The sequence below is a fragment of the Syngnathoides biaculeatus genome, chromosome 4 (assembly GCF_019802595.1).
Source record: "Syngnathoides biaculeatus isolate LvHL_M chromosome 4, ASM1980259v1, whole genome shotgun sequence".
NCBI classification, from domain to species: Eukaryota; Metazoa; Chordata; class Actinopteri; order Syngnathiformes; family Syngnathidae; genus Syngnathoides; species Syngnathoides biaculeatus.
In genome coordinates this window covers 32928085-32946293 of record NC_084643.1, presented here as the reverse complement: position 1 = coordinate 32946293, position 18209 = coordinate 32928085, and the positions used below count along the sequence as shown (strand labels likewise).

The window sequence follows — 18209 nt, the reverse complement described above, 5'->3', positions numbered from 1 at the left end:
TATTGTGTTCATCGTTCACATCACATTCATCATCCACATACAGTAAGAAACAACAGCACTACTCTGTAATTTCAGTCATGATAGATATGTAAATGAGCTGAGAGCACACGCATTCAATGCCGATTAATTAGTGATCCTATCACGTTAAGATCATGCATGCAGCAGGCATTTTACACAAAATTAATCATTATCTTCAAAAACATCAAAAATTAGAAATTAAAAACAACCAACATGTAGTTAGTTACTTGTATTTACTCCCAATCTATCAAAACAAAGCTGGTCATCTTTTTCTGAAGTTATCTAAAATGTCGTCATCATACAAAATGGTGGCGACGCCCTCGGCAACAGACGCAAAATGGCTGACAAGACACGAACGTGATGTCATCAGTCTGCACTTGCATTAATCCAAAACAAGCTGATGACTTCCTTTCAGCCGATCTCCCCTTTTTTTTCACGGTCAGTATGCTAACCTAAGATAAACTGAATGCTAACCGAGAGTTGGACAGTTGCTGTCAGAAGATGTAATTGCCAGGTGTCTTTTGGAACATTCATTAAGAGTGGATTGGACTTCAACATGTTCAACACGTGGTAACATTAGCGTCTCTACAAGTTCTTCACATTATAGCTATTAGTATTGTCACACTAATGGTAATTTTAGCTTTACTTGTAGCTTTTTAGATTTGGAATCCAGTGTTTGTGGCAACTGCCCAACATATTTTAGCAATCATATAATTCATAGTCATATAGCTAGACCCCCAAGAGTTTTAAAGGAACAATATTTGTGGTGCCTGCTCAGAAAGTTTTAGCAGTCATGGCTAATGCTAATGTGAGTGTCTCTATTGGCGCTTTTGCTTGCGTGGATAGGGTGTGTCTTTAGGATCGTGGGTGTGCGCTCAGAAGAGACACGCCCTCTTTTTGAGGTTGTTTCGCCTCCATAGGGAAAGATGCTCAAACTCCTCCGGCGTCATCGCAAACACACTGACGAACTCTTCCCGTGACAGATGTCTCTGTATACACACACAACTTTAGCTTATTATCTGTTAGCAATCTACCATTTTATTATTATTATTTTTTTTGCAATTGTGATTAAAATAGTACTTGAACACAAGGGGTTACACTGTAATGTGTTATTAAATAGTGAAACCAATGACCTGGATACCAGTCAGGCAGTCACTGAATATGGGCCAAGATGTAAAATATTTATGGATCAGCTTCAACACTTCGTTACATGGGTTAATCTCTTGATATACAGTGAAGAAAATAAGTATTTGAACACCCTGCTATATTGCAAGTTCTCCCACTTAGAAATCATGGAGGGGTCTGACATTTTCATCGTAGGTGCATGTCCACTGTGAGAGAGAGAATCTAAATAGAAAAATCCAGAAATAACAATGTATGATTTTTTTTTAACGATTTATTTGTGTGATACGACTAGAAGTATTTAAACACCTGTCTAACAGCTAGAATTCTGACCCTCAAACACCTGTTAGTCCGCCTTTAAAGGTCCACCTCCACTCCATGTTTTATCCTGACTCAGATGCACCAGTGTGAGGTCGTTACCTGCATAAAGCCACGTATCCACCCCATACAATCTGTAAGACTCAAACTTGTAACATGGCCAAGACCAATGAGCTAGCGAAAGACACCAGGGACAAACTCCACACGGCTGGAAAGGGGTACGGAGAAATTGCCAAGCAGCTTGGTGAAATAAGGTCCACTGTTGGAGCAATCGTGAGAAAATGGAAGAAGCTAAACATGATGGTCAATCTGAATCGGAGTGGAGCCCCATGCAAGATATCACCTTGTGGGGTCTCAATAATCCTAAGAAAGGTGAGGAATCAGCCCAAGACTACACGACAGGACTTGGTCAATGACCTGAAAAGAGCTGGGACCACCGTTTCCAAGGTCACTGTGGGTAATACACTAGGACGTCATGGTTTGAAATCATGCATGGCACGGAAGGTTCCCCTGCTTAAACCAGCACATGTCAAGGCCCGTCTTAAGTTTGCCAATGACCATTTGGATGATACAGAGGAGGCATGGGAGAAAGTTTTGTGGTCAGATGAGACCAAAATTGAACTTTTTGGTCATAATTCCACTAACTGTTTTTGTAGGAAGACGAATGATGACTTCCATCCCAAAGACACCATCCCTACTGTGAAGCATGGGGGTGGTAGCATCATACTTGGGGGTGTTTATCTGCACATGGGACAGGACGACTGCACTGTATTAAGGAGAGGATGACCGCGGCCATGTATTGTGAGATTTGGGTGAACAACCTCTTTACCTCAGTCAGAGAATTGAAGATGGGTCTTTCAACTTGACAATGACCCGAAGCACACAGCCAGGAAAACCAAGGAATGGCTCCGTAAGAACCATATCAAGGTTCTGGTGTGGCCTAGCCAGTCTCCAGACTTAAACCCAATAGAAAATATTTGGAGGGAGCTGAAAATCCATGTTTCTCAGCCACAGCCCAGAAACCCGTCTGATCTAGAGAAGATCTGCGTGGAGGAGTGTGCCAAAATCCCACCTGCAGTGTGTGCAAACCTGGTGAACAAGTACAGGAAACGTTTGACCTCTATAATTGCAAACAAAGGCTACTGTAACAAATATTAACATTGGTTTTCCCAGGTGTTCAAATAATTATTTGTAGTTGTATTACACAAATGAATCGTTAAAACAATCATCTATTGTGATTTCTGCTTTTTTCTTTTTAGATGATCTCTCTCACAGTGGACATGCACCTACGATGAAAATTTCAGACCCCTCCATGATGGGCTGAAGTGAGAGAACTTGCAATATAGCAGGGTGTTCAAAAACTTATTTTCTTCACCGTATGTTAGCGTAGGATTTAGGATTTGCCATGAGTAATATTCCCTGAAAAAAGTCCTCATTAAAGGCTTTTGTAATCAGCTTGTTTTCTTGCTGTGTGGTAATGTAACATGTGTTAGCAATTGTCATGACCAACAGTACCTGAAAATATAAAATCTGAATCTTGCTGCTTTCTCTACTTAGGGTCCTATCTTACTTAGCATGTTGGCATTTAACAGAATTTATCTTTACCTCCAGCCGCATTCTGTTGACGCCTGGAGGAAGTTTACTCCGTCCTCTGTGGTTGACCACCAGCGTTTCATACGGGTAAATCTGATAAAGCAGAATAATGAGCGCTGTCACAGTGACAACTCAGGAAACATACACACTCGTGTGACGTTTACCTTAAGCTCGAGTACGCTGGGCAATGAGCGGCCTCGGTCCATCGCGGGGTCACCATTCTGACACACAAACACACAAACATCACCACAACATGGCCAACGCACCGCACAATGATGAAGACACACTCTACCTGAACACCTGCGGGAGACACACACACACACACACAAGACACGGACACACATTAGGGCACTTGAACGCAGCACGCGGCCTTGGAAGCACCCTGGAGGGTACCTGAGGCAGGCTTCTTTGATGGGCTGAATTCTGTAGACTGCAACTGGAATTGACAAGAATGCCAAAACACCACTCAGCACCTGAGCACCATACCAATCTATATCACCCCAAAACTCACCCTGGCCAGGCCTGCCCCAGATGCTGGGAAACAACCAGAGCCTAACGTAGCAGCGCCTACAAATAAGACAGGAAGCGGCGAGGAGGTGTTTAGGATCATCACGGATAGATAAAGGGCAACTCAACAAACCATGACGTCGGACGTTCACATCTTGAATCTAGCGTTCATTCAGTATGTACCATTAACATAATCACCAGAGGTTTTTTTTTTGTTCGTTTTTTTAAACTCAGGTATGCTGATGTATTGGCTTGTAACTGGAAAAATTCAAAAGTCAAGCTACTACTGTGCAAAGATTCTTTCAAAAGGATGTTGTCTTGATGACATTATCATAAGGCTTCCACGTGGTACCTGTATTCTGGCTGCGGTCCGGTAGCGAGCGAGTTTTCCTCCTCAGAGGAGCGGCTGACTTGTCTAGCTCGTCCTTCAGGATGATCCTTCCCAGGTTGGACTGGATCTGAAGTCAAAAGCGCAGTTATGTCATCGCATACACGTAACATCATCACATCAAGCTCCACCCTTTCCCACCTTGTTGAGTTCCTGCCTGTGAAGAGCTCGCAAACCCCAAACCTGATCCTCCTCCTCATCGTCCTCTTCTTCCTCTTGCTTCCCCTCATTCTGACGACACGCCTTCTCCTTCTCTGAGAGATGAAAAACAAGTCAGGGGAAGAGGAATCAAGGAGACGAACCGAGGAAATAATTCAATCGCCTCATTCCTCCCTAAGGTGCCAATTAAAAGGCACTGGGAGTCGCAGTAAAAATATGAATGATTCTAATAATTGAAATAAAACAGTAAACCCGTAACTATACACATACAGCCCATGGTTAAGTGCAACAAAACAAGAGGTAAGAGTCTAAGCAAAGGGTGGGGGGCTTTCATGGTGTTAAAACCTGAAGAAAAGTCAGCAAAAAAGGAGTCTGCCAATTGTATTTTAGAGTTTCAAGACCCCTGTAGGAAAATTGCAGAGGGTCAAAAACTCCATTGATATGGATCTTAACAATCCTCACTGGAGAGGTCAGAGCCACAAGTCGGAAATTATTCAGGACCTGAGGGGATTCCTTCTTTGGAACTGAAATAAGTGTTTCCACGTGCAGGCTACTGTGCTGCAGTTGATGGAGCCCCGAAAAACCTGCCGGAAAACACCACCTAGCTGTTCAGCAAGGTACCTCCGCGGTAGGCCGCTCCAGTAGTACTACGAGTTTTGGTCTTCTCCTCACTGACAATGTGAGATGTTCCATTTGGCACAAGAGAAGAAATCACACCTGATGCATCCCAATGCAGCAATGGGTGTGAGGGCAGAGAGCAGAGACATTGTCCCCCAATTCACACAAAATCTATTACACTTCAAGAAAGATGTATTTTTTCGAGTTGTGGACATAGTTTGATGGCTCAATGGATGCTATACTGGGGGAACTGGGCAAGTTATTATGAATAAGTGGGAATTCTGTCGAATGGCCACTGCATGGCACAAGGGCGCTTGAGGGGGTGGGCCGAGGTCACCAGGGCTATTCCTTGGTAATGTCCCGGGGACCAGATTTTCGCCCGACCCAAGAAATCCAGACAAACCGCAATGATAAAAAGCTCTATCTTCACAATTCAGTACTGTATTGATCTCAGTTTTTGTACATGTTTTCAAAATGTATCTTCTTCAACCTTATCGAATGTATTTGGAAATAAAACATGATTGTGACTTCTGTGAGTCTTTAACTTTTATTTATCCAGAAACTGAGAAGAAATTCTCATTTGCAATGCCAACCTGATTTCAGACAGCGCAGTAAAATGAATGAATGAGCTGAACATTTTCATTTGAGAGGTGGTGGAAACAATTTTGAATTATGTGAAAACTGGAAACTAACAGGACAAGAACAATGATGGGAGATAGGAGAGGAATCAAGAGACGGTGATGATGATGATGTCCAAAGTTCGGCTCGTACCAAAGACGGCGGAGGAGGGGGGGCAGGGCCAGTGTTCCGTCTCAATCTTGGAGGGAGCGTTTGGATCTGGAGGCTCAGCGGCAGGAAACTTTGACGACTCTATGATGAGATCCTCCAAGTGCTTCCCCGCAGGGAGCGCTGACGACGACGCGCCTGCACATGCACGTTCACCCACACTGTAGTATGACGTAGAACTAGCTTACGACGCCTACAAACAATGATTGATAGGTGATCAACTGACCTCTTCTGTAGATCGGAGGTTTTCTGTAGATGTTACTTCCATTGTCTGGAACATGAAAACTTATATTAACATTTAAACAGCCATCGTTACACAGAATACATTAGATACATTGTTTCGTTCTTTCTGATGTTCCAACTATGGCCACCAGGGGCCGGTATAATACAAACGTGCAACTAAATAGGCTGTATTTAACAGGTCACCATTTTGTTTTAATTAAAAATGTTTCCAAACCTCTTATTGACATGAACACATTTCACCAGATTTCGGGAAGAACCGAAGTACTGTAATCTATCCACACAAAGAAAGTAGAACCAAAAAAAAAAAAAACTCTGAAATGAACTTGTGTGTAAAAATGTGAAATGACATAGTGAAAAAAATATAGAACCTGCCAAATGATATTTAATAATTTCTACAAAAGCCTTTGTTTGCAATAAAAACTTTAAGAGGATAAACTAGTCACATGCATTGCTCTGGTGTGATTTTGGCCCATTCCTCCAGAGAACCTGTTTTCAAATTTTTAAGGTTCTTTGGGGTTCTTCTATGGCGCATGAGTTTCAGTTCTTAGATTCAAGTCAGGTGATTGACTGGGTCACTGTAGCAGCTTTAACTTATTTATTTTCAACCAATTGAGAGTTTGTTTGTTTCAGATCATCATCCTGCTGAAATGTGCAAACTGGTTTCATCCTCATCGTTGACATACATTAGCAGTTTCAGTACATTTGCTCATTCATCCTTCCTTGAATGATTCGACGTTTACCAGTGCGATTTGTTAAAAAGCAGCCCCACGCCGTCATGTTCCCACCTTTCAACTCCAGTGTTACTCGGCTATTTTTTAGTGATGCGCCATTTCTCCTCCAAACGTGGTGTTTATTCTGGCATCTAAACAGTTAAACTTTTCTCACAATCCGACCAGACTATCTTCTCTCAGCATTTAATTATCTTGTCCAAATGTTATTCAGTAAATTTTAAATGAGCTTTGACGTGATTTCTTTTTTTTTTTTTCAGTAATGGTGTCATGCGTGGTGAGCGTGCAGAAAGACCATAGTGGCAGATTGAATTACTCAATGTTTTCCTTATGACAACATCATGTACTAATTCCAGTTATTTTTGAAGCACTCCACAAGTGTATTATTTTTTTGGGCTCTTGGACAACTCGTGTGATTATTCTTCACACTCTTGTCACAAATCTTGTGAGGAGCACCTGATCGCTGCATATTTGTGCCATGGTTGGCTTTCCACTTACGTATTAGGGCTGAACTTTGGGCACCTCTGAAAATGTGTACTGTGCAGTATACAAAAGAAGCATAAAGGAAATTTACCTGGCCGATGGAAGTGTTGCAGGATCTTGGAGGGTTGTAGGTTTTGTGTCAGTAGCGTGTGTTGTGTGTGTGGAGATGGCGTTGTGTCGCCGCTGTTGCGTTTCTTGCCGCTGGAAGCAGGTGAGGACGAGCCTGCGGGAGAACTTTTCTCCAGCCACGCCCGGGACTCCTGCTATGATGGAGACCAAATAAGAGTAAGCAGAAACACACTCTCTCTGCTCACGTGATGAACTCTGAACTCCCGATGACTTACCTCGGGGGAGGTCGGAGGAGAGAATGACCCGGGAGATAGCGACCGCTGCACCAAAGACAAGAGACAAATAATTCATGGAAAGATGAAGAATTGTGTTAACAAAAAATAAAATGAAAATTCATTTTTACAGGACAATTAAAAAAAAAATCCTGAAGGAAATAATAACAGAGCAACAACAAGCTCATGAATAAGAGAGATATTTTTTTTCTGATTCAGGACATTTTTTTTATGTGCTGATCCATCCATTCATTTTCCGTAGCACTTATCCTCACTAGAGACACGGACACGTTGACACCTGTCTCTCCAGCATTCCCATCTATGGCTTGACTCTGTGTAAGAATGTGCTTGGAACATGTCTTTTTGGATCGTCTTGACTAGTTAAATTGCCTACCTGAGCGGCAAACCCTGCCTGTTAAAAATTACCCATGTTTCCATCTTACAAATTGGGTCCTGGCCTTTGAACCTGTGTCAGAATCCATGTAAGTTACAATTTCTCATAAAAAAGTGACCTGAACAATAGAAACGGATTTCATTTTTGGATTCACCGATGCAAAATCGTCAATTGAAAAAAACATAGGACAATTTACAAATAAACAAAAAATGGATTTCAGTGTAACAATAAAATGAGCAAAAAATTGATCATTAGAAAACAAACATAAACGAGAGGAGAGGATTAACAATAGAACAGAAAACATAATAACAAACCAAAGATGAATAAGATATCTAATAATATTTCATCCATCCATCAATTTTCTCAGCCGCTTATCCTCACAAGGGTTTCGGGGAGTCCTGGAGCCTATCCCAGCTGTCAACGGGCAGGAGGTGAGGTACACCCTGAACTGGTTGCCAGCCAATCGCAGGGCACATCAAGACAAACAACCACACTCACACTCACACCTATGAGCAATTTAGAGTGTCCCATTGATGTCGCATGTTTTTGGGATGTGCACTCCAGTTTCCTCCCACATTCCAAGAACATGCATCAATTGAAGACTCTTAATTGCCCGTCACTGTGATTGTGACTGCGACTGTTATCTGTCTCTATGAACCCTGCAATTGGCTGGCAACTGGTTCAGGGTGTACCCCACCTCCTGCCCGATAATAGCTGGGATAGGCTCCAGCTATCCTGCAACCCTTGTGAGGATAAGCGGCTCAGATAACGGATGGATGGGTTTATTAATCAATTAATATGTTCCTGTGCACAACAAGAGCAGAGTGACTCACCGACACATCCAGCGGACTGTAGTTGTAGTGCAGCTCATACGTCATCAAGTCTGGTCTCTCAATGTCCAGGATAGCTTTGTCCCGTGGAAGGGCCGCCAGGTCCTTGTAGACCATCACTCCATCGTCCACCCGGGCCTATTAAACAGGGGGGAAATTTAAGATGTGCAGGGGTTGGGGGCTATAGATGCTGAAATAAAGGCTGATCGCTCACCACAATGGCGGTGGCGGGGGATCCCGGCACACTGGCGCCGCTCCGCAGAGACAGCACGCTGCCCGGGGACGTCTGAGGCCTCTGCACGCAACACGTACCTCAGACATGGCATGCTAATGTTTACGGCTAACTTATATATTTGTTTACCTTGGGCATCATCATCATGGTGGAAGCTGTTTGGTCACTCCCTGAAACAACAAAACAAAAGAATAATTATTAATTGGAAATAATACATTAAAACATATGTTTTACATAATGTGTGTGTGTGTGTGCGCGCAAGTGTGTGCTCATGTGCTAAGATAAAAAAGACAGGACCCGTGTGAAAAACAATAACTGCTGCTACGCATAACGACACACAAATGCACAGACACATCATACAACAACAAGTACACAACATCACAATGGGCCTCAGCTCTGGCTGGTCGAATGGAAAACAAAAGAGATGATTCCAGAATGTTGCAGTTCCACAATAAAACAAATGCTAGTGCTCTGATGTGTGCATCACGCAACACACATACACACACTCACACTTCAGTGTGCTGCAAGAGCTTTGATTGACGCTTACTCATCTTTTCTTCGTCTCTTGAGTCATGTATTGATCTGTGCTCTTATGCAATTAACTATGCATGAGCCACTCATTATTTTTTCACGAGTTGTGGCTATTATTCATGAGTTATGATCACCTGGGGGCTGAGGTCACTTTCTCCACCAGAGCACATGTTGCTTCCCTGAAGATGACAAAGAGACTGTTGACTGTAGTCTGAGCATGATAGCACGCTAGGTTAACATTAGCATGAAGAGCTCAGAAACAGAATTGTTGGCAAGGCACAGATATGGCCAAGGTTACGAATAAATATTGCTGCACTTAAAGTTCCCAAGAGCAGAGTGACCACCACAGTCCATAAATGGAAGGTGTTTGGGATGACCAGAACAACTCCTACACATGGCCGTCCAACAAAACTGAGGAATCATGGGAGAAGAGCCTTTGTGAGAGAGGTAAAGAAGAACCCAAAGATCACTGTGGCTGAGCTCTGGAGATGCAGTCAGGAGATGAGAGAAAGGTCTAGAAAGTTAAAAATCACTGCAGCACTCCACCAGTCAGGGCTTTATGGCAGAGTGGCCCGACGGAAGCCTCTCCTCAGTGCAAGACTCATGAAAACCCACATGGAGTTTGCTAAAAAAAAAAATACTAATAATAATAAATAAATAAATGTAAAAAAACACCTCAAGGAGTCCAAGATGGTGAAAAATAAGATCCCTTGGTCTGAGACCAATGTAGAACTTTTGGTCTTGATTGTGTGGACAAAACCGGGCACTGCTCATCACCTGCCCAAGACAGTCCCGACAGTGAAGCATGGTGGTGGCAGCATCGTGCTGTGGGGGTGTTTTTCAGTTGCAGGGACAGGACCACTGGTTGCAAAAAAAAAAAAAAAAGGAAAGATGAATACGGTCAAGTACAGGGATATCCTGGGCGATAACCTCCAGAATCCTCGGGATCTCTAACTGAGCCGCACATTCTCCTTCCAACAAGGCAATGACCCTCAACACACAGCTAAAATAAGGAAGGATTGTCTTCAGAACAACTCATCTACTGTTCTTGAATGGCCCAGCTGGAGCCCAGACTCAAACCCAATTGAGCATCTCTGGAAGGACCTGAAAATCTCTACCCACCAACATCCTCCCTCCAATGTGACAGAACTGGAGAGAATCTGCAAGGAGGAATGGCAGAGGATTCCCAAATCCAGGTGTGAAAAAAAGTGTTGCATCATTTGCTCAAAAGGCTGCTTCAAATAAATACTGATAAAAGTGTCTGAAAAATTATAGGTGTGATTGATATTTTTCTTTCTTTTGTTAGAAAAATCTGCAAAAACTTCAAGAATTGTGTTTTCTCTCAATATGGGGTGCTCTATGTACAAAAAGTGCCGTGTAATGCGAACCTCTCCCATGATAACGTACAGCGATATGCTTAGCTAACATTAGTGTTTCTTCATTACGGTGACTCATTTTAACAAATATTCACCAGACTCGAAAGCTGTAACGAAGCACAGACTGCGGACCATCAAATTATCATTCCCTGTTCGATTGTTTAGCTTGCAACAATATGCCAAAGTTAATCTCCTTTAGACCAGTTCAAGGTCACACAAGACAATCAGACTTCCTTTAGTCTCTTGAGAGAGCTCAATAACAATAAATCAATATGAGGATCAATAACTCAGACTAGACTATCACTTTGATGCATTCAGAGGTCAGACACCTCTGAGTGGCGCCACTGACATCCCATAACATCACCACTATGGTCCCAACGTCGAGGTTCAGGATGCATCTCTCTTTTGTCCCACAGCGCCTGATTGCAGCAGCGTGGAATAAAAGTCAGCAAAAGTCAAGATGAACCTTTAAATTAGACCACCCTCACCGTGTTTGTGTGAGAGCGCATCAAGTGTAAATCAGCTAAGGTCTGCGTGCTCTCAGGACCCAAGCATGAAGACAATCAGTGACCGCTACTAATGAGCTCACGAGCTAATTTACACCCAAACAAAGAAAGAATGAAAGAAGGGGGGGAAAGGAGAGAAGGAAAAAGCCATCCAGATGTTTCCAGTGTTATGCATTATTCCCAAATGTAAAACAAAAATCTGTCGGAATCTTGATATGCATCGACTCACACGCACCTGCACAAAATCAAGTAGAAAGATAGCATTGTATTCTGGGAAATGTAGGAACTTGCGTGGTTGTCATGTGCGAGAGAGAGAGAGAGAGGAGAGAGAGAGAGAGAGAGAGAAAAGGAGAGAGGGGCGGGGGGGGGCATGTGTGTGAAAGTGGGGGGGGGGTCTATTTTGGGCCAGCAGCATCTCCAGCACGTCGCTGGCGGATGATTGGTGGAGTGCCGCAGGCCGTCTCCTAGCAACCGGCTGCTATCTGCCAGCATTCCGCTGATGTTTGCCGGACGAACGGGAAGCTTCGGAAGCCTCAGCGATGAAAGCAACATGAACACAGAACCACATCATCTGCATCTTCATCCACCCGAAAACCACATTTCTAGACGTTCACGGAAGATTTTGCAGCCGAAAAGGCATGAGTCAGGAAAGTGAAAATCTGCTGAGTCAGCGGATTACACTGACCTACTTTGAAGCCAAACACGCGCAGTACACAAACACATCTACCACGTATATACACGTTCACACACTGATATAGAGTAAATGCACATGCACACATTAATACTTGCAGACAGGTTTTATATACCCTTGTGAGGATAAGCCGCTAAGAAAATGGATGGATGGATGGATGACACATGGAGACAAACACACACACTCAGCCACACGTACAGATAAAAAACACACAAATCCTAAGGCATAAACATAAACTCAAGGACAAACTCACATACACAAAAACATCCAGACAACAACACACACATACACGTTCAGACACACACACACATGACAAAAACATAAACCCGGAAACGCGCACATAATCACTGAGATAGACAAGCACATAAACCTAACGAGACAAAAACATGCACACACCCGGACACACAATCCCAGACCTACACTCACACATTCATACGCCTACACAAAAACACACGCGCACACAAACCCACGCTGATACACGTTTAAACACACCAGACACGCATACACAATATTCTCATGTGACATATGAGCATCACACACTCATGGCAGCTGTCAATCACCTAGCCCCGCCCCCTCACCAAAGCTCAAGCTACAGCAAAGTCAGGATTGAGGATTGCCACTCATACGCTCGACTGAAATGCTCTCATACTAAACGTGGATTTCACTCTATTATATGAGCGTATTTCAGTACGATGTATGAAAGGATTTCAAAAGGATATCAGTTGCATGTGAGAGAAGGATTTCAATTATGCCAGTGAGAGTGTTTCAGTAGTGTATATGAGAGCATTTCAGTAGTGTGTGAAAGTGTTTCTGTAGTGTGTAGAAAAGGATTTGAGTAATGTGTGAGAGGGTTTCAGGAGTGTGTGAGTCACAAAATGTGTATTGTGTGTGAGGATGTTTCAGTCGTGTGTATCAGTCTTTCAGAAGAGTGTGTGTGAGAGAGGATTGCAGTAGTGTATAAGAACATGTCAGTAGTGTCTGGGTGTCAGGAGTGAATGAGAACATTTCAGTGGGGTGTGTTTCAGCACTGTGAATGCTAGTTATTGTATTTAATGTGTGTGTGAGGGTATTTCAGTAGTGTATATGACAGCGTTTCAGGAGTGGCTATGACAGAGCTAGAGTATTGTGTGAGAGTGTTTTAGGACTGTGTATTGTAGTGTGTATCACAATGCTTTAGTAGTGCGTGTGAGAGTGTTTCAGTCGTGAGAGGAGCATTTTATTTTTCTGTATAATTTTTTCCATAATGTGTGAGCATAAATAAATAAATAAATAAATCAGCAGTATGTGTTAGACCAGGGGTGCTCAATGCGTCAGACTTGGTCAGTCGTGGAACGGTGTGCCAAAAAATAAAAAATAAAAAAATAACAAGACGTCAGCCAATCTTCCCTCTAAACTGTGCGCAATTGTGCATCGCTGATGCAGTGTCTTCGCAGATATTCTGCGTTGCATGCCAAAAAAAATAAAATCTAATGCAAATTGAAAGTACAAGATACAACCATTGAGTTTGTGGCATTTTACAATGTGAATTCCACAGACAAAACAGCTTACTACTTGAGATCGCCACGACAGACATCACTAAAAGGTCAGTAATTGTGTCGTACCTTGTAGTTTTGTTCAGCACAAAGAACTTTCTCTAACAGCGACCGCTGCTCTGCCACACTTTCTTTTTCCTAGTGTACCTTACATCCTCCCTCCATCCCCCCTCTTAAAGACGTGCACTCATAATTACAAATGTTACAGTACTTACACAGCCCATCAATGTGTTTTTTAATGACAGCATCCAACATCCCTGCTTTAGTTCGCAACAAAGTCTGGGCAACGTAGAGCAAAGACAAGCTAGACATGCTGCTTATGTTTACTTTCGATATTAATCTAGAAAGTTAAAAAAGAAATGCTGTTGTTATAAGATGCAATGGCTGTCGGAGTATGTGAATAATCAAAGAAAAAGTGGTTAAACTGGACGAGACTTTCTCTTTTCCGAGTGAGAAAGGTCTGGTCTGAAGCCAAAGTAGGAAGTGCAGGATGAGATGGTGTGTGATTTTAAAATTCCACCTTGGCACAGCCTGATCCAGGATGAAAGCACAGACAATAGAGTGCACAAAAAGTTATTTCTGTATTTTAAATATAGGAGGCAACACAACATTAACCTTAAAACAGTTTGGGAGCATCATCAACACCCCCCCCCAGTAATTGAGAAAGGCTTGCTTGTGTGTGAGAGCATTTCAGTAGTGCGTAGGTGAACAGTTCAGTGGTGTGTACGACATTGTTTCAGTCACATTTGTGCGACCATTTATGAAACGTGTGCAAGGGTACAGTATTTCAGTTGTGTGCGGGAGCTAATCCAGAATAATTTCCCCCCTCCCGGCCCGCCGCATCTTATCTCGGAGGCACACACACGTGACCACACCCCCACGTCGTAACGGCCGCCGTCGCTGGCTCGAGGCCGTCGTCGGCTCGGTCATGTTGTGATTGACAAAATTGGAACAGTCCGGAATAGTCCGGAATGTTCTTCACTTTCATCTTTCGCTTTGCTCCAAAAATAAACACATTTTTAGAAAGATGCCACCTGAGAGGAAAAACACATCGACTATGGCACCATCACTATGACAACAGAGAACGTGTGTGTGTTGTCCATCTGTCAATTTAGTCAGCAACTTAACATTCCAGCCTTCAGTCAAATTCAACAAACATGCAGTAGAACACGCACACATGCAACGGCTGCACTTGTGGCCTCATTCCTGCATCATAACCCCCCCCCCCCCCCACCTCCTGCTGCTCTCACAGATAAGCAGCGGGGCTTTCGTCAGCCGGGGCGACTTTCTGTCTTCGCTGGCTGGCTAAGCTGCCACGCGCTGTTGTGTCGTCGTGACGACAACGTGACACACATGCGCACACTGTGATTTTGATGTACACTGCTTTGGGTGTTGTGGTGTTCCTAATATTCTGACTGCTTCCATTTGCAGACACCGGAAAAAGTGACACGACCGAATTGCCTTTTTACTTTAACGCTGCTCAAAGCTGTTCTGTTCACAGACTTAAATAGCACTTTTACTTCAAGGCAAAGGTTTTTGTGAGAAATGACCATGTGACGTAGAGTATTTGTATTTTGGAGGAGGACAAAAAATCCGATGCAAGGACAGAATGAAGAAATGAGCACGATAGGTCAAAGGTGAAAGAATGGAAAAGGGCGAAGTAGAAAGGAATCAATGACTGAATGCACATCTGCATGACAGTTCTAGGTTCTGGGTTTGAACCCTGGCTCGGACCATGACAGACAGACAGAAGGGGTCATGAGCCAGGCTGGACCACGGCCAAGAGGGGCGTGGCCACTGTCACCGCTCACAGCTGTTTCGCATTGGGACTGTAATTAGATGGTGTATTTAAGTTGGAGTTTTGGTCACTGGCATTGGTCAGTTTGTTGTCTGTTGTGCCTTGAGTTAGTGTGGTGCATTCACTGACAGTAGAAATCTCCACCACTGAAAATAGTGGAGTGTGGAGCTATCCTCGTCAAGGTGTTTCTGTGCCACCTCAGTTTAGTCCTGTCTTAGTTTATGTTCCATAGTCAAGTCCTAGTTCATAGTTTGTTTCCTAGTCATCAGATCTCGCTGCATGTCTTTTGGATCCTGATTAGCCTAGCGTTTCTGTACCTCTGCCTTCTCGGACTGCTTACGCCTCAGCTTTGAATAGCCACAATTGCCACTTCCTTATTCAAAAGAACTTGACCCATCAACTTGGAAAATATACATCTTTCCTGAAATGTTCTATGTTGTCATTTGGGCAGCAGTGTGTTCGCTGCCTCTTCCGAGTCCCCCCAAGGGCAACACACATCGCAACTAGCGCGGCAACTCCAAAATTGAGGTTAAAAAGGAGAGTAAAAATTGTTGCAGCTGCAGGCGGTATTGGACCTGCTTGAGTGGCGCCCTGTGCTCGGCCCATAGATTGCAAACTACACAATGAATTAAAAAAACCGTGTGAGGGTCGCAGGGTGGAAAGATGGTCGAGGGGCAGCGCCACCCCTGGACCCCGTTCCTGAGGTCTACATCAAAAACAGCCAGTGGGTGGAGGTCATCGCTCCAGGGCTCAGAGGCTACACGGCCGCCACAGAAAGCCTCTATTCGAACCCTGAGAGTATGCACATCACTAGAAAGGAGCCGAGATCACGTTCGTATTTGAGGAACAGCAGTTTCGGCAGACATCCCCACAGGGTCTGAACGATGAGAGAACGTCTCAATTCTTCCCCATTTTGAAGCCTGCGTTCATATGCACACTCCCCGACGTCTTTTATTCATTCAAATTTGGGATTCTTGTCACAAATAGTCTTTGCAGTGGTGTGTCGTTTTCTTGTCACCTTACAGGGTCTTCCAAAACATGTATTTTATTCAGTTTCTTGATATTGCGGATTTTCATCAAATGGGGCTGGATCTGGAACATAAACAGGGCTTCTCGGGATTGTTTTTTTTTTTTTTTTTTTTTACCTGCGCGTGAGAGGGAGAGTGACTGTGAGCATGTGCGTGTGTTACATAAAACCATTCTCTCCTCCTCAACCCCCCCCCACCCCACCCACTCCGTTACGTCACTGCATTATCATCACATATATCAGTCATCGCGACGATGACTATGATGAAGAAATCCTCGAACGGGCCTTTTGATGTAGGCCCTGGCGACTTTTTTTTTTTTTTTTTTTAGGTGGGAGCGCAACGATCTCTTGTCAAGTTCACTTTGCGCACGCGCACTAGTCCACAACACGTAGCGCAACATCCAGCGCATAGATACGACTTTTAAATTTCAAACACAAACACGACACACAGTTAGTTATGTTTATATATTCGCGCCGGTCGCGTGACGCACCGAAGCAAGGTGAGGGTTCTTACCTGCGTGCGCGCGTCTGTGCGTGCGCGCCCTGCGCTTGTGAGCACCATCCAGCAAGCGAGCGACTGTGCGACAGAGTCAACCTCCGCACTCGCTCCCGCCTCTTCGCCGGACTCGTGTGCGTGTGCGTGTGCGTGGAGCAGTCCATTAGCCGCAGCCTCGGGGGGTGAGGAGGGGGGCCTTTAAAAGATAATGACACGCGCGCCCACCCATTTGGATGACATCAAATATTGCTGTGAAAAATGACACTGGAATATGAATTTGCCATTGATACACACTCTTAAAGAATAAATAGAAATATTTAGATGCTAAAATGGGTTTCATTTCGCCATCTTGTTTGTCTTACTGATAGAAATAAGACACTGTATAGGTATAATTGTGTAACGTGTTGTGTTGAATCTGTCCACTGACCTTAATGTGGTTCCGTTCAGCTCAGTAGGTCAATCCGTCGAAGTCCATTCAGACTCACTGGGTCCTTGAAGGCATCACCACCGCTGCCAATTCTAAATACATCGCTTTCTCCCATATGTCACTATGACACAATTTCGTTGCCTTGGTAACATATAGAGCGTTTTATCTGTGTACAGATAGATTAGATTAGATTAGATTAGATTAGATTAGATTAGATTAGATTAGATTAGATTAGATTAGATTAGATTAGATTTGCTAGGTAGGTAGGTAGATTTTGATAGATCTATATGGATCGAATACTATATAGAAATATATCATAGACACTCATCATGTATAGTACATAAACTGAGGTTCAGTTCCCACTCAGTGTCTGTATGCGACAAGTTCAGGGTCTAGTCTGCCTTTTGCCTGAAGTCAGCTGGGGTAGGCTCCAGCACACCACGACCCTGAACAGGATAAGCGGGATTGAGAATGGATGGATGCATAGTTTTAGTCATTCTCTGCAGACGCCATAAGAGCAAAATGCTACTTTTGTCCAACTGAAGCTCCAACTCACTTCAACATTTTTCCTAGCCACCAAAACATGCAGAAAAAGCACAAAAACAGAAAAGTACTTACTGGATGTGATTTTCACGTCATGTATCACCACATTGTCAAGTGACCTAAATGTGGTTATTTTCATAGCAATATGGTTAAACACGAACACGTTGATATGTAATAAGGCTAACATTAGTTTGGTGACATGAGTGACATGAAGTATTTTAGCATTTGCAGTAATCGAACCATGTCATCATCTGGCATTCCAGTGATACAAATTGTATTTCCATGGCAACAAGGACACTACTACTTGTGGCAACTGCAATTATTGTGAAAAGATGGTTAAGACCAATACATTTGGGGATGTCCTTAATAATGATAACGTCCACAATGTAAGAAGGTTCATGAATTGCAACACGCCCCAAGTTGTATATCAGTTACAATTCCCTTGTGGGTGCTTTTATCCTATTGAAAAACATAAGAATCTGAATCAGCCTTATTGGCCATGTAACAACACACCAGGAATTT

The 18209-nt window shown here is 43.4% G+C and overlaps 1 protein-coding gene across 5 annotated transcripts; it reads right to left on the bottom strand.

Annotated features, from left to right (window-relative positions):
* Nucleotides 1-5: 5 nt before the first annotated feature.
* LOC133499109 (dematin-like) lies at nt 6-16873 on the bottom strand. 5 transcript variants are annotated; one of them, XM_061816679.1, is made up of 17 exons: nt 9967-9987; nt 9426-9470; nt 8890-8930; nt 8743-8823; nt 8532-8666; nt 7308-7352; nt 7055-7223; nt 5736-5780; nt 5495-5647; nt 4088-4200; nt 3911-4016; nt 3563-3618; nt 3445-3487; nt 3344-3351; nt 3216-3272; nt 3064-3144; nt 6-1007 (listed from the first exon to the last, which is right to left on the bottom strand). In XM_061816679.1, exons 3-17 carry the CDS (start codon nt 8905-8907, stop codon nt 894-896), a joined length of 1224 nt encoding a protein of 407 aa, XP_061672663.1. In that variant the 5' UTR covers nt 8908-8930; nt 9426-9470; nt 9967-9987; the 3' UTR covers nt 6-893. The 5 variants fall into 5 exon arrangements, 4 of the variants coding, with proteins under 4 accessions (XP_061672663.1, XP_061672664.1, XP_061672662.1 ...); XM_061816680.1 differs by lacking the exons at nt 9426-9470; nt 9967-9987 and adding an exon at nt 11156-11206; XM_061816678.1 differs by lacking the exons at nt 9426-9470; nt 9967-9987 and adding an exon at nt 16736-16873 and having other exon boundaries at nt 9-1007.
* Between the last annotated feature and the right edge of the window lie 1336 nt (nt 16874-18209).

Bases quoted from the DNA above. Each gene is read 5' to 3' on its own strand.
- LOC133499109 (XM_061816678.1), bottom strand. The intron at 8,667-8,742 runs GTGAGCGATCAG...CCTGTTTAATAG, and splicing joins CCCCCGCCACCGCCATTGTG to GCCCGGGTGGACGATGGAGT. The intron at 5,648-5,735 runs GTCAGTTGATCA...GTGCATGTGCAG, and splicing joins ACCTCCGATCTACAGAAGAG to GCGCGTCGTCGTCAGCGCTC.